General features: G+C 41.2%; 1 protein-coding gene across 1 annotated transcript; it reads left to right on the top strand.

Annotated features, from left to right (window-relative positions):
• The first annotated feature begins 1,917 nt into the window (after window positions 1-1,917).
• On the top strand, window positions 1,918-23,242 carry sh3bp1 (SH3-domain binding protein 1). Its single transcript, XM_080747962.1, has 18 exons — window positions 1,918-2,034; window positions 5,802-5,844; window positions 6,435-6,536; window positions 7,339-7,415; window positions 7,660-7,771; window positions 8,568-8,644; window positions 9,930-10,017; window positions 10,257-10,325; window positions 10,662-10,752; window positions 12,260-12,396; window positions 14,013-14,124; window positions 15,225-15,306; window positions 15,413-15,493; window positions 15,579-15,692; window positions 17,012-17,109; window positions 19,298-19,460; window positions 20,494-20,852; window positions 22,665-23,242. The coding sequence occupies exons 1-18, from the start codon at window positions 1,979-1,981 to the stop codon at window positions 23,027-23,029; spliced, it is 2,226 nt and encodes a 741-aa protein (XP_080604088.1). The 5' UTR covers window positions 1,918-1,978; the 3' UTR covers window positions 23,030-23,242.
• Window positions 23,243-23,321: the final 79 nt, after the last annotated feature.

The raw sequence follows: 23,321 nt of genomic DNA, 5'->3' as shown, positions 1-23,321 counted from the left end.
AGGTCTGCTAAAAGGATTTAATCCCAAGAAAGCCTATGGCTAGTTTCCATTGGGGTCGTACGCAATTCATCGTTACTAACTTATTGTAAGTAATTACTATTTAAGTAATTGTTTTTAGAGAAAAGCATGGTGTCCTTTCCTGATAAATTGGTATTGGTCTATAGCCCTGCCCAAATGCAACTTGCAACCAGTTGCAGCGGTCTGAATTGGCCTGTTGCAGGTCAGTGCAGTTTTGGTATTCTGTTGAAAGTAGTTGTGGTTGTAACCGCCGCCGGTTGCAACGAGTTGCGTTGCATATCATTGGTGTGGACTCTACTGCAGCGGTTTTCAACCAGTGGTCCTTAGGGGGTTCCAGGTGGTCCCCAGTTAAAAGATGGATAGTTAAGGAACTAAATGGACTCTTATAGATATGTAACTGAAGAGATTGTAAAATGAAACCAAATGGACACGTAGGGATACATTTGGTTTCATTTTACACACTCATTGTTAAACATCTGCATTACTTAGGAAGTTTATATAATTAGAGAATATATAAGAATTGTAACTTTGATCAACATTTTGCCTGTAACTGTTATCTCACTACCACATCAATACAGCATTGATGGAATTGTGGAGATAATCCTATCCAACATCCAAGTTTTTTGTTTGAGAGGCATCAAATGGTGATCCGTGGCTCTAATGCCAACTAAATAATGGTCCATGGAAAGAGGTTGAAAATCACTGCTCTACTGGAAATATAAAATCATCTTTGAGTTTTATTTATTATATATATATATTCTTTTAAATCTTTTTGACTAGGGATTCATATTATGTATCATTTGTTCTTTGCCAGTTGCCACCAGGCTGCAGTATTCGACAAGGTATCAAGTGTTTGGGAGGTGAGAACAGAGCCTACTAATGCCTTTAAGTTTTAAGTTGGTTACACCCATTGTTGTCAAAACGGTGGGCCAGGTCCAGGTCTGCCTTGGGATTTTGTGACAACCACACAGTATTGCAACAAATACAATTATGCGTTTTTTAGTTTTAATTTAGACTATCAGTACTAATACAGATGTGAATTTTATAACCTAAAATATATTTTACAACTTGGCGTCACTATATAATGTTTTGTCCTGTAGTTGCAAAACAAGTTACCAATTTATGTACAAGCCACTCTGAAGATGAAAATATCAATAGTTGATTTAAAAATAAGGAATGTGAATTAAAGCAGAATGGTGCAGCACAAAAAGCCTGTCTTTGAAATGTGTTCCAAGAACTAACTTAAAAGTAATGACAAGGATTTTGACAGTTTGAGCTGAAGTTCTAAGGGAAGGCTTCTCACACTACCCTAATGCAATTTGACTTTCAATAGTTTCCTCTTTTAGAATTTTCACATCCTTTTCCTTTTGCATTGCCATTAGCTTTTAGTGTTTTAATGTTGAGTCAAGCACCACTAAAGTATTTGAGAAGGAAATTGTGCAATAGTTTAAACAAAGGCCAAGTGATAAAATGATGAAACCAGAAATAAATGTATTCATATTTACATGTGAGAATTAGAATAAGAATTTCAGTACAAGAATTAGCCAGAGCTATACCCATGCAAGTCAACAAAGTGTTGAGAGTAGTGAAGACTTAAGGAGAAATCGCACCCCAAACTAAGTGAATCAATACTGTGGTATATTGGTTTACATTCAATTACCTTGTGACTATCAAACCTCTCTTCCCCTATAGCTCACAATGCATCTACTTCCTCATTCACTGGCTTGTGTTAGAGGCTCATGGGGTTGCAAAGAGAACACTTCTGAAACAAGAAGGAAAACTATTGTATGTCACTGCACTGGACCGTACAACAATCGGTACTCATCAGGCACCAAACAGGGAGATTCCTGGGCTTCACCTCCCTAATGAAGTTGTAAGAGGAACCTTGTGTGGAGGACCTTTGGGGGAATAGGTTACTTACTTTGGACTGAGAAGGAGGGAATTTGAAGCCGCTGCTAGCATGCTGAAATTCAGTGAGCATCTGAGCAGCCTGAGAGCCAAAGCCTGTCCCGGAAAGTGAGTATCATGTCAAAGTTCATGTAATTATTTGGTTGGATGGCAAATTTTGTCAATGTGAATTTTTGCATTGATATGAAAAACCATTTATACTGCTGTGGGATTTGTAATGTATGAGATTTTAATTGTGAGAATAAAGGGTTTCCGTTTATATATTGTATACAATATATACATGCAGTACATAAGTATAAGTACCGTAGGCTACACACATACAATACTGTACATCCATTACTTACTTGTACAGGATGTGCTGTTTTATTTTTTACTTAGCAGCAGAGTAGTGTGAAGTATGTACTGTATAATAAGGAACTGTTGAAATTGAAATGACAGTTTCAGTTTTGACAGTTGTGAAGGTGTGAAGATAATATCTCAGCAGTTGTCACGGACGCATGGCCCCTTAACACCAACAGATAATGATAGCGTTCAGTGTAGCCTGTAGGTAGACATAGTGAAATGTACTACTTATTGCTGTGTTTGTGTGTCTATATCTGTCTGACTCATTATGGTACAGTCTAATAATAAACTGTATCCATCTGCAGCAGAAACATTGCATGCTTAAACAAAGAGCAGTGTCAGCGGCAACACATCCACCCACACAATTCTCACTTTGTACAGATAATACATGAGTTGCATGTGTTCGTCCCTCTGAGTTGGGAAGAACTCATGCAAGTGCAGACGAGAGTTTAGCCTCAATGTCTATAGCTGACCTATGACATCACATTCTGTCCTTGTCCCTTGTATACCCATGTATGGAGATCCCTGATGTCATCCATATTAAGCCCATAGCTTGGAATGCCCATATTCCCATATATGCCCACATTGTGTGAGTCTCATGCGGTCTATAACATAAGACATCTATGATGTCAGACGTCAGTCATATATTCATATTTGGGAAAATATTTTGTCCACATTTTGTCCAACTTAAACAACCAACCGCAACTCAAATCCCTCTTGCAAATGATTCTGTCATGTGCGAATTCCTTAGGCATCTTACTGGTAATAGTGTTATCATGAGCATTGTGTAGCATGGCATGTTCAATTGACAATTGACTTTTTGATTATAGTGGAATTGCTGTTACTTGGAGGTGGAACATAGGCTGGTATACTGAAAAGTTTGGACTAAAGTACTATATAATACAGTAGTAGAAAAGTACAATTCAGTTATTAATATTATAATATTATACCCACAAATGAACACACGCACGCACGCACGCACGCACGCACGCACACACACACACGCGCACACACACACACACACACACACACACACACACACACACACACCTTAGTTTTAGTTTAAATAAGCATGCAAAACCTCCTGAGTGGTCTTTGAGAAATGGAGAAAGGCTGCTTTGTCACCGTACAGGAGAAGTTGAAAGTGATAGAAGGGAATAAATAAGGGAACTATAGCTTCTTGTTCAATGACACTGGGGTCGGGGTGTATTTCTCCTCCAGGGGGTTTTCAAAACTTCACCTTTGGGTGTGCTGCAGATCACATGACCTGCCAGTCAACTGACCTGGGTTTCCGTTACAGCTTGTGATTGTGCTAAGGAGGTTCTGTAGTGAGGATAGCTGGATATACTGTAATGTACTGTACTATAAGATTTTATATTTTAATCATTTATTTATCATTTTTATTGTGGTGAATTTCCATTAGGATAAATATCCTCACATTAGAGTGAATATCGTACATGAAACTTGAAAAATATGTCTAGCAGTGTTTATTGCTACCGTAGGTCGCAGTTTAAGCCCATATCTACTGTAAGTTCTGTAACAGGGCATATGGGAATATGCCCATATATGGAGGCCACATCAGCCACATACCACACTAATAATATTTACACCTCTTCATAAAAACGTTGATATTCGGTAATTTCTGATCTCGGCTCCTCTGCCCGGGTATCGGATCTATTTTTTCTAATAACAGGCGGGGCCGTTCGGATCGGCTCCAAAATGTCTTGGTGCCGCTCGGGTATTGGTTCTCATATTTCTAGTAACAGTTGGGGCCGTTTGGGTCCGGCTCCATTTCCCCCAGGTCCGTTTGGGTTCGGGTAGTTAAAATTGGACCCGTGAAGAAGACCTCTACTGTTTAGGGATCTGCCATGAATATAATCACACAAAACACCATAATTGCATACGGGTCAGCAGTGTTTAACACTTCAAATGACCATAACTCATGGAGCATGTGTGTACTCACATGCATGCATGCACACACACACACACACACACACACACACACACACACACACACACACACACACACACACACACACACACACACACACACATATAGATAATGTATTACTCCGAATGTGGGAAAGTTATAGGCCTAATTTAATGTATGTCAACTGACATCATAGTCAAAAGTCAAAAGCCAGCAGAAATATGCCTTTCAACTGAGTTTTAATTAAACAAAAAGGGGCCTAGTTACTACAGTAGTTCTATCTATGCCACGTTGGGCAGACCATGTGCTTCATGTATCACATATAATTGGCTACTAATAAAAACAAACTGTATGACATTTGATCGTCAATCTCAGTGTAGTCTACCACGAGTATTTACTATATACGCAGTAGGCCTATGCTGAAACCAAAATGTACCGTATATAGTATGTATAATTGCGACCGAAGGTCGCAGTTTAGTATGTGAAATGGCACATCATGTCTCCGTCCGTCTGTCTGGACGTGTAGGCCTACGCTTTTTTACGGTCTATTGGTTTGCCGCTCTGACATCACTGTGATGTCAGGGGAACCACACTAACAGAATCCCTTTTATGCCCATATGGAGATCCCTGATGTCATCACTAACAGAATCCATATATGGCCAAGACAGCCCATATCTGCGTGGCTGGTTCAATAGACAGGGATCTCCATATATGGGCATAAAAGGGATTGCATGTATGTTGTATGATGTCAGATGTCATAGTCGTCATAGGACTTTCACGTAACGAATAACTGAGTAAGCATGTTTGGGGTCTCACAGCATATCTCCGTATCTCAGTACATGGATCTCCATATATGGGTACCAGGGGTCTCCATATCTTAACTGGTCCGTTATACATCACTGGCCAGATGGCCAAGAGACATGGCACGTGTCGCCCTTAGGCGTCTTACTGGTTTCAAGAGACACAAGCCAGATAAGAGGAACGATAACCTTTCTGCACTTCAATCTTGAAAAGCTCAGAGAGAGAATACAATATATTTTTAAAGCGTTTACTTGAACTATTCCAATATTTTGTTTTTATCTGCACTTTTCTAGTCATTTTCTAGTTATATCCAGTATCTCTACATACAAGCATATTGGCTTTCCACTGTCCACCACAAGTGAGGCTTTGGTATGTCTGAGATGTCTGTCAGGTTCAACTTGATGCTGAACCACAACAACCTCCACAGTTCCGTTTTAAACTTTTGATGTAATTTGGCTTGTTGTACTCACCCGACAATGTCTCTACTAATACCTATGTGTTCTTTTTGTTGTTAACATGCAGTGACAACAGACCTGCTGCTTGTCTGAATATAGTTACTGTCGGGTTGAAACCGTTTATGTCCAAGTGTTCCAATGGATCCAATAGTTATTATTTAGTATTATTTAGCTTGTTGATACTCTTCATTGGTTAAATATTTATAAAACCCACCGACAGACCTAACCACTTTGTTCTTTTTCAGATTCCTTTTTTTATTAAATTTTTGTATTTATTATTTCCCCTGACAGATCCAGCAACAATATTTTAATCGCTAACCTAAATAACGTGACTTGATCTCCTGTAGGTCACAAGATGCCACTGACCTTCTTCATGAGGACCTGGTCATGGTGAGAGAGATCTTTGTTTCAGATAGTTGCATCCATGGTATTTAAATGGACCTACCGGTAAGCCATAGCGCTAACACCCAGAGTTAATTTAAGTGAGAGTGCAAAAACGTTATTTTGCTGTGCACCGATATGGTTAAGGGTTCAGCCTTCAGGTCGCAATCCTGCCCTCATGGTATTGTAAGATGTTTGGGATAGCATGCGCAAAATGGCATAGCATAGTTTGTGTATTACACTGGTTATACCGTATGTTTGCATTGAGTACTGTTAGCTATATACCGTATATACAGTACAGCATCTTTATTTTACTGCTTTGGGTGTTATCTTCCTACTGGCATCCATTACGTTTATCTATCCATCCATCCATTCCCCCCCCCCCCCCCCCCCCCCCCCCACACACACACACACACACACACACACACACACACACACACACTTGAATCTACTGTATCTATTCACTCATCCATCCATCTATCCACTCTCCCATCATCCATCCATCCAAACAAACAAACACACACACACACACACACACACACACACACACACACACACACACACACACTAAAGGGTGTCTTGTCGTCCATGGACTCCAGGTGGAGCAGAGGGTGGAGCCAGCCAAGAAGGCAGCCCAGGTCATTCATAAGAAGCTGCAAGGCTGCCTGCATGGTCAGGGGCTAGACCCTGACAAACGCATGGTGAGATTCAACATCTAATATTGACCAATTATGTTTTCTGAAAATGTATTTTTTTATTCCTTGCAAGATGAGGCCCTGGCTAAAAATGTAGTATTAATCTACTCTCAGATATAAATACAGTTACATTTATGTTGTTTGTTACAACGATTGATAGTATTTTATTTGAAGAAAAAAAATCCTTAATGATATAAAACTATTCATCAGTGTCAATTATAGAATCAATGTAATCTCTTGTTGTAAAGAAAAACTGCTCACTGTACCTCTCAGCTAAGGGGTCCTTAGCCTGAAAAACACTGAAAATTCTTTGCTCAGGAACAGGGGTCTCCCCAGCTCTCCAGCTCTTTAAAGCAGCGACCGGGGTGACCTGACGGTCGCTTATCTCCCGATTAGGGAGTCTTACTGGTATTTAAGACTGACTGATCAGGTGGTCGATGTGCTTTGGCTGCATGCTGCCACAAATGTAGTATTTATTATATACAATAAAAATCACACACTTGTGTGAAGTGAGCGGTGCTATTTATGAGTTAACTTTAGTGAGCCCACAATTAACACTTAGTTGTCCCAATTAACACTTTTTTGCCACCCTATTCCACATTTTTAGAGCTACAGATTTAGTTCAAACTTCAACTTGTTCAGCGTTACACAGTTACGTGTGCTTGTACTTTTCTCGCTACAATGTTTTTATACTTTTAAAAGACATGTCTGTTCTGTTTATGAACAATTAGTTCTTCAAATGAAACCAACTCTAACGTCTCTCTCTCTCTCTGTTTCTGTCTGTCTGTCTGTCTGTCTCTGTTGACAGAAAAAGCTTCCTCTCATGATGCTGTCTACCAGCATGGCAGAAAGCCTCGGTAACTTTGATGAAAAGTCCTCTATCAGGTAACAATTTTGTTCTATTTTCCATCCATCCATCCATCCATCCATCCATCCATCCATCCATCCATCCATCCATCCATCCATCCATATACTGTATCCTGACAGTCTTGCTGTGTGTGTGTGTGTGTGTGTGTGTGTGTGTGTGTGTGTGTGTGTGTGTGTGTGTGTGTGTGTGTGTGTGTGTGTGTGTGTGTGTGTGTGTGTGTGTGTGTGTGTGTGTGTGTGTGTGTGTGTGTGTGACTGACAGACACGTGTTGGAGGTGTGCTGTGTCACTGAGTCAAAACTGGCGACCGTGCAGGCAGACTTTGAGTTGAATGTGGAGAAGGACGTTTTAGAGCCCCTCAGCAAACTCTGTGAGGTAACTAATGGAAACTGCAGTGAAATCAAATGGATGCTGTAAGATCTTTACCAGTGCTTCTCTGGGGACCCAGATGTCTGCTAGTTTTAATAGTCATTTATTCTGTCTTTTCTGTTTGGTCGAATTGGGGTGAACCATGTACTGTACAGTATATATATGCTTGACTCCTTGCACATTCGACTGTGAAATTGCTGCTATTGATTAGACATGCATGTTACCTGCACAGTTAGATTGTGCATATCGTCGTTGTCGGGCGGAAACCTCGTATCTCCAAGTTTCAAATTTGTAAATTTTTTCGCAAAGTAAAGCACTCCTTCATCATCTGGCCATCGCTCAAAAGTATGAGGCGTTGTGTGCTTGTAGATCAGCTGTTTTCACTAGTTTAAATCATGTTAAAAATGATAAATACAAAATAAAGGGTTTTGGACATACAAGGTTTTCACCTGGCAACGACGATATGCACATTACCTGCACACTTCTGAAACTGCTGCATATTGCCAAGCTAGTGTACCTGTCTAAGACAAGATCTTATATTTATGTCTCACTGTATGTTATTATTATATTATTGTTTATTCGCTTATTTCATATATTTATTATAATTTGGATGTTGTAAAATATTTTCCCAACAAGTCCCAACAACATCTGGCTGCATGTACCTGTAGAAGTTCTCTTGATACCTGTCTTGTGTGTTGCTCCTCCAGCACGATGGCATAACGACTGGATGGCCAACCGTTCTGCGACAACGCTCAAAGGTTGTAATCACTTGTACTTTATTTGCTTTTTTTTCCCATCCTAGGAAGATTTACCTGAGATTCTCAAGAATAAGAAACAGTTTGCCAAACTGACTACAGACTGGCAAAATGCATGTAACAGGTGGGTAATTGTTTTCACGTGAACTAATTAAGCAAATTATGAGCTCTTTCTCTATTCTAACTCTTCCTGTACTTTCAATGTTGAGAACTTGAAAGTGTGCTCCCTCTCACAAAAAAAATATTTCACCTACTCTTTTACACCTTTAATCAAGTTCATTCCTATTATAATCCTACAAATGTGGTGTGTGTGTGTGTGTGTGTGTGTGTGTGTGTGTGTGTGTGTGTGTGTGTGTGTGTGTGTGTGTGTGTGCGTTTGTGCGTGTGCGTTTGTGCGTGTGTGTGTGATTGATTGATTGATTGATTGATTGATTGAGGATTTTATTAGAGGTTTGCATACACACAGTGGTTTGCATAGGAAAAGGTACGTGACAGTTCACTGGTACACGGTCAACTAAAAGAATAGACAACACAAAAAAGTCTCATCGGCTTGTTTACATTGGGGTCCCTTTTTAAACTCATATAACATTGAATGGCAGACAAATCTAATTCTTCTATAAAGAAAATAAAGAAAAAAATAAAGAAAAATGGCTTAGGCTTAGTTTTAGGCTTTTTTCTTTACCAGTTTCGAGTAGAAGCCACCAGTAAGTAGGGACTTTAATCTACGACGGCTATGGCAGTCCGCAACAGTAACCGGACATGGATCAGTGCTCGATAGATAAACCTGCCTGCCATCGCAGCCGTTCCTACTACGGCAGAAGCTACCTTTCCACGTAGCGTCTACAAGGTCTGCTGCTTAGACGCATCACCATGGGAACCAAAGAATTCAGTTATCGGCGACGGCTGTTTGCTTAATGATTTTGACTGCTATGGCGATCGCGTCATGGCAGCTGTACTTCAGCCTGACGGAGCCGCCCAGAAAACCGTGCTTGCTTAAAATACCTATTGACTTTTCAGTGCGGTTTTAAAGAGGGTAGGGATTTACATTCCTTTAAGGCTTTCGGTAGGGCGTTCCACATTTTTATGGCATAGCAGGAGAACGAATTTAACCTTTGATTGAGACGAATCTGGGTTAAACGTGATCTCCGCTGGTGTTGTGATTGTGAACATCCTTGATGTTTTGGAAGTTCTTTGACAGGTACGTGTGTGTGTGTGTGTGTGTGTGTGTGTGTGTGTGTGTGTGTGTGTGTGTGTGTGTGTGTGTGTGTGTGTGTGTGTGTGTGTGTGTGTGTGTGTGTGCGTGCGTGCGTGCGTGCGTGCGTGTGTTTGCGCACATGCGTGTGTGTGTGTGTGTGTGTGTGTGTGTGTGTGTGTGTGTGTGTGTGTGTGTCTGTGTGGTGGGGAGGTAGGAGTCAGGGTAGCACTGCACCTCAGGCGAAGCAAGATGGACTGAAAGAGGATGCAGAAGAGGCCCGCAGGAAGTTGGACGCCATCAAGGTTCATAGTAACTTATGGACTGTCAACTCTGCATGCTTTCTGTGTCATAAGCCAAAGAAACACAAATGCACACGCACGCATGTGCACGCACGCACGTATACACACACACACACACACACACACACACACACACACACACACACACACACACACATACACTGTCACATACAGTACATACACTAATATAAACTTTGAATCCAACAAGTCCTGTTTCCTCTGCTGGTGTTTTGTGTCTTTAGGACCAGTACTCTGCTGATCTCTATCACTTTGCCACAAAAGAAGAAGACTATGCTAACTACTTCAATCGTGTGAGTTGCAAATATCCTCTAAATCAGTCGTGTGAGTTGCAAATATTCTCGAAATGTCTCTTCTAATTTTTACGCCTCGCTAGCTGTACGTTTTTGAACGTACATTTCTGTATTTTGGCTGTCATTCATACAGCTAGAGTGCATCTCTCCATTCCGACATGTCTCCTTTCCGACATGTCTAACCCTATCTCTTACCCTAACCCTAACCTTAACCTCTATGGAAGTGTTGCCACTCCGACAATAAGAAGTCACTGTCGGAGTGGCGACATGTCGGAATGGAGAGCGCCTCCCAACATATTGAGCTCACACTGACTGTTCTATCATTCCCCATTGTAGCTTTTGGAGCTGCAGGCCGAATACCACAAAAACTCCCATGAGGCCCTGCAACGATGCATCTCGGAGATACAAGAGAACAACAGCAACAAAGGTCATTCAAAATGCCATGGACACTTTTTGTTATTGTCTTTTTGTTTGTTTCAAGACAACACGAGGATAGTTAGTGGGAGGTTGTTTCACCTTTTCCTGTTTTCATCATTTAAAAAACAAATAATGAATAAACTAAACAACCTTTTGAGGTAGGCCACCGTTAATAATTACTAGTATAATGTATTTATGTATAACGTTGTAAAAATAAATAAATGACATTTATAATAAAATAATAATTACTAGAAATACTGTTCCTACGAAACAGTGTGGGCTCCCATGGAACACCATGTATTGGCACAAAGATATATCCTTTGGCTGCTCCTCATTGGCTAAGGGCCCTGCATGCCTTTGTACTGTCGGTAGTTTTTTTGAGGAGAATAACCTTGGTCTATAAAGTTTTGGTATAACATACTGATATAACATACCCTGCCCTGCCTTTGTACTGTTGGTCTTTTTTTTTTTTTTGCGGAGAATAAACTTGACATATAAAGATTTGGTATAACAGAGGGGGCGTAAATTATAGGATAAACTAGACCAGGTCAACCTGGTTGTGCCAGACCCCCTGTCTGTCATCATCATTTATGACATCATGCCTTTTGTAGGCATGTCATCATCATGTCATCATCATATATACCCTTTATATAGAAAACCCGGACCGACATTTGCTTATGTAGGCCTACCCATTTCATGGGTCTGGCAATAACATACTGATATAACATACTGGTTTCGAGCCAACGTGTTGTTGTTATTTATATCAGGTCGCACTTGTTGGTGATGATGTCACCAAGTACGCTGCTCCTCATCGGCCAAGGGCCCTGCCTTTGTATTGTCAGGTCATTTTCTTGCAGAGAATAAACTTGACCTATAAAGATTTGGTGTAACATACTGATCTCGCCTTTCAGCGGGCCCGCAATAACTAGAAAGATGCAATTACGGGAAATTGTGAGTGTGCCGTTTTTACACTTTCCCATTCAAGTCAATGGGGTTACTCTTTAAAGGTGACGTCACCGAGAGTGTTGCTTCCTCATTGGCTAAAAGTTTATCTAGAAATAATAAAGCTGCACTTCACCAGTACTATAGTGTGTTGCCCTGCTGGGCACGGGCAACCACACTAATAACTAGACTGTACTCTGTCCAGGTGCCAACTTGCCCCTTGTGCAATTGTGGCCATATATGGCCTACTTGTGTGCCAGCAGAGTGCACAAGTACTACGTTCGGTGTTGTTGAGTGCTGTCTATAATGTATGTACTGTATGTGGGTTGGCACTCTGTCGAGGTGCCTTGTTATTTACGGTATATCAGGTTGCGCATGTTGGTGGTGACGTCACCAAGAACGGTGCTCCCTCATTGGCCAAAGGCCCAGCCTTATCCGGTACTGTCGACCGGATACAGACAGCACCGAAAGTAGTACTTGCGCGCTACACTGGCGCAAGTAGGTAGATAAGTGTTGCCTATAGCAACCACAACAATAATAATAATAATAGCATCTGCATGTGCATGCTTTTACAGATCCCCAGAGCTGCGTGTCTAACAGAAAGGTGTTTGGTGAACCACTGCTGTCTCATCTGTCTCAAAGCAGCACAGAGATCGCTGTACCCATCCACGAATGTGTTCACATGCTGCTGAGGACAGGCATGAGGGAAGAGGTTGGTTATACATCAGCTACAATATGTGGGTTTCTCTGCATGAGTGCACTCACATGTTAGCTTTTAAATGTGACCTCAATTCAGAATGATGTCAGAGTGAGTAGAACAGGGTTCATCTGATCGCACAGTAACATCATGTCTCTCCTGTTCTTAACAGCCTTCTAAGAAACTGTATCTGTCATTAGAAATGACAGATACAGGAAGCATGAAAAGTAGACAATTTCTACCAATTAGCTATGGTGTCTAGGTGAAAGTATGAAGGAAGAGAAAGGGTCCAAAGTTTGGTGCATTTTAAATGATGAAGTGCTCGCTTCTAGCAATCCAACTAATTCATAATATTGATATTGATATGAAGTGAGGTGGCATATTTTGTTCAAGTACAGTTTGACAAGACATTGACAAAGACATGGTATCTAAGTTTAGGAATAGGCTTTGTGCATGACTGTAGCTCTCTTCTTCAGAAGGTGGCATTCCCATTCCTCGTTCTAAGTGAGTTTCTCATAGCTTTATTTGATTGGCTGGGCAGTACGTGTTTCCGGTTCAACTCTGCTGCTGAGCCACTCAGATGAAGCTATGAGGAACTGACCCAGAACAGGAAATGGAAATGCCACCTTCTGGAAAAGGGAACTACATGTATACAGTAATGCACAGAGCCCAGGGTCGTGCTGACCTTTGGGAAAAGCGGGACAACTCCCGAACGGCTGGTTCATTGCCGGCCGGTCTAGGCCGGCCATTAGGAAAAAAATACAAATAAAATGTCTGCCTTCGTTCCATTTTGGGAGCTGGGAGGCCAACAAAGTAAATCGTCACTGTCGGGCAGAAACCTCGTATCTCGTAAGTTTCAAATTTGTAATTTTTTTTCACAAAGCAAAGCCCTGCTTCATCATACAAGGCCGTCGCACAAAAGTAGTGAAAACAGCAGATCTACAAGCACACAACGCCTCGCACCACGAGGCGTTGTGCTTGTAGATTAGGTTATTTTCACTAGTTTAAATCATTTTATAAATGATGAATACAAAACAAACGGTTTTGGACATACAAGGTTTCCACCCGACAACGACAAAATATAACTCATGTATTGGCCCACTGGCTTGTCACTTGTCATGATCTGAAATGGCAAATCTTTGAGTAGCAGCAGCGCTATAGAGAGAGAGATCTCTCTCTATAGTGCGCAATGAGGGCCTCTCCAACTCTTTTTCCCGGGCTGAATCGGGCCCAGCACGTCCCTGACAGAGCCCATTGAACCTTGCTGCAACCCATCAGTTACAAGACCCTCCTTAACCTGTTGGCCTTCTGCCAAACAGTACATGTAAAACTTGCATCACATTCTTGTTATTGTTTTCAAGTTAGTCGTTTTGCCAATTGATTCCTCCCCCACACATTTGTGTGTTGTATCCTACTCCACGGCAACGTGTGTCAGGCCGCAGGACGGAGAGGACCGCACGGTTGGGCTGAAAATAAGTTCCAGTCTAGGCTATAATAAAATGCCAAAAAAGTAAAAAAAAACACATTTGCGGTCCGTCTTCGCTTTCACGGTGGCAGGAGTGAAATGTCATACTGTACCTTAACTCATTATCCTCTGTCTCTTGTTTCCCACCCTGCTTCTTCCATCTCAGGGTCTATTCCGCCTGGCGGCAGCAGCCTCAGTGGTAAAGAGACTGAAGGCAAGTCTGAATGGAGGAAAGGTTGACCACAGTGAGTTCACCATGGAACCTCATGCAGTTGCAGGTGAGAGAGAGGGATTTCATGAAGAGTAGAACACATTAGTCATTCTAAGGGAGGGAGTGGTTCATGGTTCAAGTGTTTTCTAATGTCACTTTGTAAATCCTGTATAATTGTTTACACTATATACACCTGATTTGTAAAAGAAAAGTGCAGCCATGTAGGTAGTTGCAGTATGGTGGTAAAATGAGCAGTGCATAATTCTGTATAGGCCTACTGTGGATGTATTTTGTGGTGTGCCAGTATGAGATGAGTCACAATTTGTCCAGGCTACACTATAAACACTAATTGAGTTCCATACAACATCCAAGCCAGGTTTCAAGCCATGTTCTCATACTAAATAGCAGTAGGCCTATAATTATTTGCATTTAGGTAAATACTCAGTTTTCATTGCGACCGAAGGTCGCAGTTTACCATGAGAAATGTCACACCTTGTCCGTGTGTAGACGTATGTGTACACATTTTTACAGTCTATGGGTTGGTTCCCTTGACACATCACTGTGACATCACAGGTGATATCACAGGTGACATGTAAAAGTCCATCTATTCCCCAGAATCCCTTTTATGCCCATATATGAAGATCCCTGTCATCGATGTATATCACTGGCCAGATGGCCAAGACATGGCCCATATCTGTGTGGCTGGTTCAGATAGGGATCTCCATGTATGGTTATAAAAGATATTGTATGTTGTGATGTCATGGGAACCACTCTAACAGAATCCCTTTTCTTGCCCATATATGGAGATCCCTGACATCATCAATATTAAGCCTATATCTAACAACATATCTTCATATGGGAATGCCCATATATGGAGGAAGACCCGTATCTGTACGGCTGGTTCAGACAGGGATCTCCATGTATGGGCATAAAAGGGATGTACTATATACAGTACATGGATCTCCATATATGGGTAACTGGTCCGATATACATCACTGGCCAGATGGACAAGAATTGGCGCCAAGGGCGAGGTTGCATGTTGCCCTGAGGCGTCTTACTAGTATACTTCCTCTGCTATTCCAGCCTTTGTATAGAGGTAATAATAATACATAGAAATACCCAGCCAGTCATACTGATGCATGCCTCTCTCACATTATGTGTTTCCAGGAGTTTTGAAGTGTTACCTGAGAGAACTTCCTGAACCTCTGATGACCTTTGACCTTTACACAGAATGGTTCAAAGCCGCAGGGTGAATATGAAGGCCTTCAGTTTAGCTAACTGTTAAGTTTGGTAAACTTTCAGCTATGTGCGAAGTCTGTATGTTTTCTTTTAGCATTTAGTTGTTTCCATTTCAGGGAAAAAGAGCTAACAGACAAGCTGGAGAAATTCAGAGAGCTGCTGAAGAAGTTGCCACCTGAGAACTACAATAATCTCCGGTATGAACTCATGTTTAATGCATTGTGTATTCTATGTATGTTTTATTGTTATATACTGACTGACTACCTGTCACTCTCCCATCAGGTACCTGGTCCAGTTCTTGTCACTGCTGTCTGAGCAGCAGTCTGTAAATAGGATGAGTCCCAGTAACATTGCCATCGTCCTGGGACCCAACCTGCTCTGGCCACGCACTGAAGAGTGAGCAGATACTGTCTACCTACTCTTCTTGTCTCTCCATGTCATGCAGTAGAGCAGTGATACTCAAACTCCGGCACGCGGCCTCGGGCCACTTCCGGCCTGCGGCGCAATTTTGACTGGCCCACTCCTCAAAGTCACGCATCCAACAAGCTTTAAACTGAGTAGATTGGACCTACTGTTCCAGAAATAATGGCCAAAACATCTTCAAATTGGCCATTGAAATCACTGTTTGTTTGTTTTTTTTTACCAGTGGCTCTGCCTGACTAATTTAAATACCCTAAACGACATTGTAGGCCTAATACAAATCAAATGGAAGAGAGATGTAGGCCTACTAAGGAATATGCTAAATCCACAGAATTATTAAAAAGAGAGAAAATGTAGCAAATGACTTTTTACAAATTGTGTCATTGACAAACAATAATGCACATTGCACTTGTCTTACATTATGTGGAAATAAAAGTTTTTTGTTTTTGTAATGTGGCCCACAAGATCAGAAGTTTGAGCATCCCTGCAGTAGAGGACTGTCAGGATGACTGACGTAATGTAACAAATGGTTATGGTTGAGGATTATACAGTATGCCACCTTGTTGAAGGACTGATGACAAAAGCAAAGAAAATGTCTTTGGAAGAATCTAGAAATTTGTGACTTCAAGCATCAGATCAGTCAACATTTGGCACACATTCTGTGTACATACTACATAGGCCAGTATGTCAATCACTCGTGGACTCTTGGTGGTTGTTTTTGAGCCGCGGTCACACTGTCTCCTTAGCGTGACCGTGTGTGTAGCTATGTATCTATGCCAGGGGTTTTCAAAGTGGGTGACGGGGCACCCTGGGGTGCCGTGATGGCAGTTCAGGGGTGCCGCAAGATAATTTGGTAATATTTGGAATTTATTTGGACAGTTAAAAAATATTTAGTATAATTTTAAACTTTTCAGTCAGTTCTGACCAAAATGGCTATTATCTCAACGCTTTCCTTGCAACATAATCGATAAAATATGCTAAAAATATAAGCTGGGAGTCAAAATTATGAATATAATGTGGGTGCCTCGGATGAAAAAAATATTTATAGGGGTGCCCTGAGCCAAAAAAGTTTGGGAACCCCTGGTCTATGCCACCTTGAAATTAATGGACACCAACGCTCAGTTCACACTGGTGTGATTTCTCATGAATGTGTTGCTCTGGTCTCAGTCTCACTGCAAGGGAACCTCCTTCTATTGTAACTCCAACATGGCTTTATAAACATTGTTAACTACTGGACAGTCCTCAGTCTCTCTCTCTCAATCGACTAACCAACCAATTCCAATTCTCTCTCCCAGGGAGATATCTTTGGCGTCCATGGCATCCGCCTCATCAGTTCAGGTGGTAACGGTGATGGAACCTCTCATTCAGTACTGCAGCAGTCTGTTCCTTGAAGGTACCGTACACACACACATACGTACATACAGTGGTGGAAAATGTACTTTAGATGTTTTATTTAAGTAAAGGTATCAATACTGCAATATAGAAATACTCAGTTACAAGTAAAAGTCTGGAATTCAAAATGTACTTGAGTAAAAGTACGAAAGTATTGGCATCAAAATATACTTAAAGTCCCAAAAGTAAAAGTACAAAATGTTTGAAAATAGCAGATCTACAAGCTTGTAGATCGGCTATTTTCAAATAGCCTAGGTATAAGATAGGGCTAAAGTGGATTAATGTATGTTTTATAATATAATCATTTATATCTGCAAAGTAACTAGTAACTAAAGTTTTCAAATAATTGTAGTGGAGTAAAAGTACAATATTTGCCTCTGAGATGTAGTGGAGTAAAAGGAAAAGTACTGAAATACTCAAGTGAAGCACAAATACCTCAAAACTGTACTTAAGTACAATACTTAAAGGGGCACTCCACCACTTTTCAACCTATGTTCATATAATTGGTCCTCACTCAAAAATAGCTTTTTCTTTTTCTTTTTTTCCTCAGAGGAGGGCTGTGGGCAGGTCAGAAACCCATCGTCTTGTGACATCATCGATTGCCAATCCAGCTTATAGAAACTGCAGGCTTTCTATTCCTGAAAAGTTGCAATTTTAAAGTGGAAGCCATTGCTCTCGCGATAATAAAAATCGAAATATTTTTTTCAAAAATATTGATTACATTTTCTTTTTGGAAAATGATGATGTCACAAGACGATGGATTCTGAACTTCCCACAGCTCTCCTAGGAGACTTGGACCGAGTAGAAAAAAATTGTGATATTTTACCATGAACATTAGTGAGGACCTATTATATGAAGACAGGTTGAAAAGTGGTGAACTACTCCTTTAAGTAAATGTATGTTACACCACTGTGTACATAACAGCTTTGCACGACATTTAAAAGACCACACCAGTGTTTCTGGATGTTTAACCCAGTGACTAACCCACTACAAACCACAGATTGTAACCTTACTGCAGACCTTGTCACTAAACACCACAAGACGTGTTCTGAAATAGAATTATGATCTGATATGATCTGATCTCTCTCTCTCTCACTCACACACACACACACACACACACACACACACACACACACACACACACACACACACACACACACACACACACACACACACACACAACTGAGGGAATTACATAATACACTCAACAACATGCAGCACAGCATATATGCATATATATATATAAAGTAGCAGATTAGGAAATAAACTTTTCTTACCCCCCGTCAGATGGTCTTCATTACTCATATTTGCTCACCAAAGAAGGAAAAAAGATTTTTTAAACTTCAATTCCGACTGAAAATCATTTTATACTTTAGTACCCAGACCAGATTGTATTTTACAATTCTTGAGTCCTTACATACAGTACATATACTCTTATCAGTTAACCGTTAATGCGTTTTGGTTAACAGTTATTTATTTCTATAACTTTTTATAAAGAGTGCTCATGTGCACTAGAGTGAGAATGAGGCATATGCAGTTTTAGGTTACTGTATCAGACAGACAGTATAGTATTATTATTGTGTAGTGCACCTCCTGGTGGAGATTTGTGCTCCAAATCTCCGAGTTGGTTAGTGCAAGCCACTAGAATAGAAAGAGAAGACCTGGAATTATTGCATGCTTTAACTATTGAAAAATAGCAGATATACAAGCTCACAGCGTGGCACCGAGCGCTGCGCTGCGAGCTTGTAGATCTGCTATTTTTGAAAACTCGTTAACATTTTTGCAAATCTTTGAATATATCATTTTCAAATCAAACCTATAAAGATATTTATAGACTCGGGTCAAAAACCTTCAAAGAAAGATTTTCACAATCTTTCAAAAATAGCAGATCTACAATCTCGATTTGACATATGGCGTGTGCCACCAAAACTGTGGGACAAAAAAGTTTATCCAAGAGGCCCTGGAAGATGGATGGATGGATGGATGGATGGATGGATGGATGGATGGAATAAAGTTGGACAAGTACTATAGTCTGGTTGAATAATAAGTTTCAGTTCCCATATCAGCCACATTATGGCTGATAATGTGTCTGATATTTATTATGCGGCCAACAGTAAGGCATAAAAAGATCTGACCCATAGATATATGAAGATGCTTCACTTTCTCACTTTACATCTTATCATTTTCAGAGGCGTCCTTTGAGATCCCAGAACTTCCAGACAGCCCCATTTTGACCCAGCCTGTGACTGACCAGTCTGCCATCCCTGACAATACTAAAGTGACTAGGACCTCCTCTTCCTCCTCCACTTCTTCCTGCTCCTCCCATCATCTTCCTCTCTCAAAGTCTAACAGGTAACTAGCTCGTAAGGCTAGGTTTATTCTCCTGTTCCATAATTTATTTGCCCATTATGGTGAAAAAAATATAATGACTAATGGTACTATAATTACCCCTAATATAGATGTATTGAATAGTCATGGTTGTGAATCACAGTTAAGAACCTTAAAGGACAATATGAACCCTTGTTTTTACAACAAGGGTTCATATCAGATTGTAATTAGAGAAAAGAAAAGGTGAATGTTGAAATGTTTTCATTTACTTCGTTCTATCGTTTTAGCACGTTTAGCGATTGTGATTTCAGTGGGTGGGGGCATGCGTACAAGTAGCTAAATAAAGTTGTCCTTTAAAGTTTTGAATAAGAAGCTCTCTTTCTTAAATGAACAAAACGTTATTTGAACCAGTTCTGTCTACTCACTCTGTGTCTCAGAGGTGGGATATGGACAGTTCAGAAACCATCATCACTGTTGAGTCCAAGCTAAGAGAAACTACAGCCTTTCTCTTACTGGAAACGTAAAGAGAAGCCATTATTCTTGCATCAATAAACAATTTATGCGAGAATGTGTGTCCACATCCCTCCTTTAAAACGCAGAGCAAGTAGACAGAAATAGTACCATCTTGAGCAGTGGTGACTTGAGGACCAATTATATGAAGACAATGTTAAAAATGGGTGAAGTGCTTCCTTTACATTATAACTAGCACATTTGCAGTGGTTGGAGGGGGTGTCCCTCTTCCATTGAGGACATACACCCTGGTGTCAGCCTGTTGGGTAGGGCTATTGGTTGACTAGTATCTGTGCCTGAAGTCCAATACCTCCCCTCTCCATTGTGTCCAAGCAAAGACGACCTCTTAGATGAGTGGTAGATGTCTGGTCTCCACATGGGAGATCTGGCCTCAAATCCACTGTGTGAGCTTGCAGATGTGCTATTTTCACTAGTTTGGGTCCTGGGCGAATGTGTATTTTCTATTTGGGTCACAGGCTTGGAACCACTGCTCTAACACATCCATCTAATTGTAACTCTTGTGTATCTCTAATGTCCCTCCTCTCAGCACCACCTCTCAGGACAGCGTGGGATTCCCCATTGTGAAGTCTGGTTCTGTGAGTCGTAGGTCTAGTGGAGTCACCACATGGGACAACCCAACATCTGAGTCAGCTGTACCAACTTCTCCCAACCTAACAGCCGCCAACCCGTCCTCACAGCCTGTCCCCAGTGCCCCCGGACCCCTGGTTTTAAACCCTTTTTCCACCCCCATCTATACCACTGCGGCGCAAATCCCAACCCCAGCTCCCAGAACAGCAACAAGTCCGAACCGAAAGCTGAGCATGGACCTGAGTCCGCTGGAGCCCATTTCTGAGGCACCAACAGAGTCCCCTAAAGCAACGGTGAACATCAGTAAACCCCTCAAACGTAGGTTGATAGATATCGAGTTCTGACAATCTATCGTTCCCGTCTGACTGTTTAGCATTTGTATCTGTCCTTTTACCCTATTACCCTATTATCCTAACCCTAACCGTGGTCCTTCGTCCCGCCCTCGTCCATTCTGTCTGTCTTTATCCATTTATCTCTTGACCAATTGGCTCTGTACATAAGCTTTTTCTTAGCAGATTTTAACAGGGTCACATTTGAAGGTGTACTGTATGTGTTCCCTGTTCAAACTGCTAAGCCAGTACAGTATGCCACCTTCTGAAAACTAGAACTACAATTATGCACAGAGCTGAATGTCTGAATATGAATATGTGCATTTACCATTGGCATATGCAGGGAAAGAGTTTAAAACGTAGGGTCAGAACTCCAGCAGAGCAAGAAAGAGCTCATTCAATGTGAGTGCGCTCCCGGTGTGCATTTCCGAACGCACCCATTGTATCGCTCTGATCTACAGTAGTATTCTATTATTCTAATCTAGTATTGTTTCATTCTAATTTTACATTCTATAATTCTAATTATACATTATATCATTCTAGTCTGAATTTGTAACATTACAACTTGCTAGAGAAGCAGGCTTTGTTCATATTTATTTTGGCCTAAGAGGGTAAACTTACTCTTGTCTTTAAAACAATTATTCTCTCACAATCATAAAGTATTGCTATCTCAGACTATGCACACATGGAGGAAAATAGAAAAAAACAAAAACATTACCGCCGTTCAAACAACCAGGAAATGCAAAGGAAACAGGAAGTGTCACACCACTGACAAAATAATGACCTTTACTGACGCAAGTGTCATCAGTCACACTGTTGTCACTTCCTAACTGCTAAATTATTCTAGTAATTTTTCTTTCTTTGTCATGTCGATGACGTTTCAGTCTAGAGTCTCATTGAATGCCATTATGATTCAAATTATATATTTCAATAAAATATGTCACGTATGTGGTAAAAAAGAATAATGGAGGTACATACTGACAGTGTGCACAATAAATGTGGTACTGATCAGTCCAGCAGTTTGTGAGATTAGTTAGGTTCTAGACTGCTTGCTTGGACTAAACAGTGTATTAGTGCACTTTGCAGTCCTGGAGCATGCCTGTGTGTTCAAATCTGATGTTTGATTATTCCCCTCTTAAAACATAACTCCAACATTGTGCGTTGAAATTAAATGGCTGTAAATTTTTAAAACAATAGAATACAATGTTCACCTTTTGCCTATGTTTGCAGCCTCAAGTGGCAGCAACACAGTAATTGTCATGATGATACTTAAGCCATTGGGTGCCATGTGTGTGTTGGTCCGACTCGCCCCATTACTAACCCTATCCCGAACCCTAACTGCACATGCACAGTCTCACATAAAACCCACAAGGCATAAACTACAAAATGACCTGTGGGATTTTATGAACTAGGGGAACCCAACCCAATCTAAAACAAATTGCAACATTCTTTCTTTAAAAACAAGATGGTGAAAGCACAATTCTCTATATTGTACCTCAGGCTTTGGTTTTGCCTAAATGCAATAAATTGAAGTCACACAAACCCTAACCTAACCGCACTCATAGCCATGTAGTCAGAATAATGAGATGTGCATTCCCAAGCCATTGGTCGTATCAGACCATTGCAGTAAATGTACTTTGTGCATTTTAATCAGGGGTGATAGGCTGATTTGATACGTTTTCAATCCCTTATGTGATGTGGATTAAGACACTTACTCCTCAACAATCTTAGCATAGTGTAGGGGGAAATCACCTTTAAATTGTTTTGAATCTAAACATTAATTTCCTCGCCCCCTCCACAGCGAGCAGATCCTTCTCACAATCCAAACGGCCGCCGGTCCAGCCCGGTGAGCAGTTCTCCAAACCCAGAGCGCCTGTGCCTCCCAAGCCCCCGGCCCCTCTGCCTCCCAGCACAGCAGCAGCAGAGAGGCCCCCGGCCCCTCTGCCTCCCAGCACAGCAGCAGCACAGAGGCCCCCGGCCCCCCCTCCGCCTCACACCACAGCAGCAGCCCAGAAGGCAGACACCAAAACCAAGGTGGAGCCCCCCCCCATTCCTCCTCAACCCCCTCTAGTCCTCAAGAAGGCTCCCATCAAAAAACCTGCCATGCCGCCTCCGCGTCCTCCTCCTTCAGAGCAGCACAAACAGGTACCATCTGTTGGGCAGTGAGAGACAATAAAAACATCTACTTACCTACAACATGGGATGGGACATAATATTTTCATCACCCACAGTAATTTATTGATTCTAGTTGGACGCTGAAACTATTGAGGGGGACAATAAGGGCTGTTTTCAAGTTTATATGGATATGGGAATTCATTTTATTTTATTGTACCCAGAATGTAATTGAGTTAATTTTAAATCTCTCTGGTTTATAAGCTAAGTAAGAAAGCCCTGAAGCTGGTTTGAGGTTCGATTCAACCTTTGAAAATGCTTTGACGCTGTGTAACCAATGATAAAC

This window comes from Nannobrachium achirus (assembly GCF_963921795.1).
Source record: "Nannobrachium achirus genome assembly, chromosome: 18".
NCBI classification, from domain to species: domain Eukaryota; kingdom Metazoa; phylum Chordata; class Actinopteri; order Myctophiformes; family Myctophidae; genus Nannobrachium; species Nannobrachium achirus.
This window is presented reverse-complemented; position numbering and strand designations above follow the sequence as displayed.

Excerpts from the sequence above, each read along its gene's own strand:
- sh3bp1 (XM_080747962.1), top strand. The coding sequence starts at position 1,979 with ATGCTGAAATTCAGTGAGCATCTGAGCAGCCTGAGAGCCAAAGCCTGT. Across the intron at positions 15,494-15,578 it reads GAGAACTACAATAATCTCCG|GTACCTGGTCCAGTTCTTGT; the intron begins GTATGAACTCAT and ends CTCTCCCATCAG. Across the intron at positions 20,853-22,664 it reads CATCAGTAAACCCCTCAAAC|CGAGCAGATCCTTCTCACAA; the intron begins GTAGGTTGATAG and ends CCCCCTCCACAG.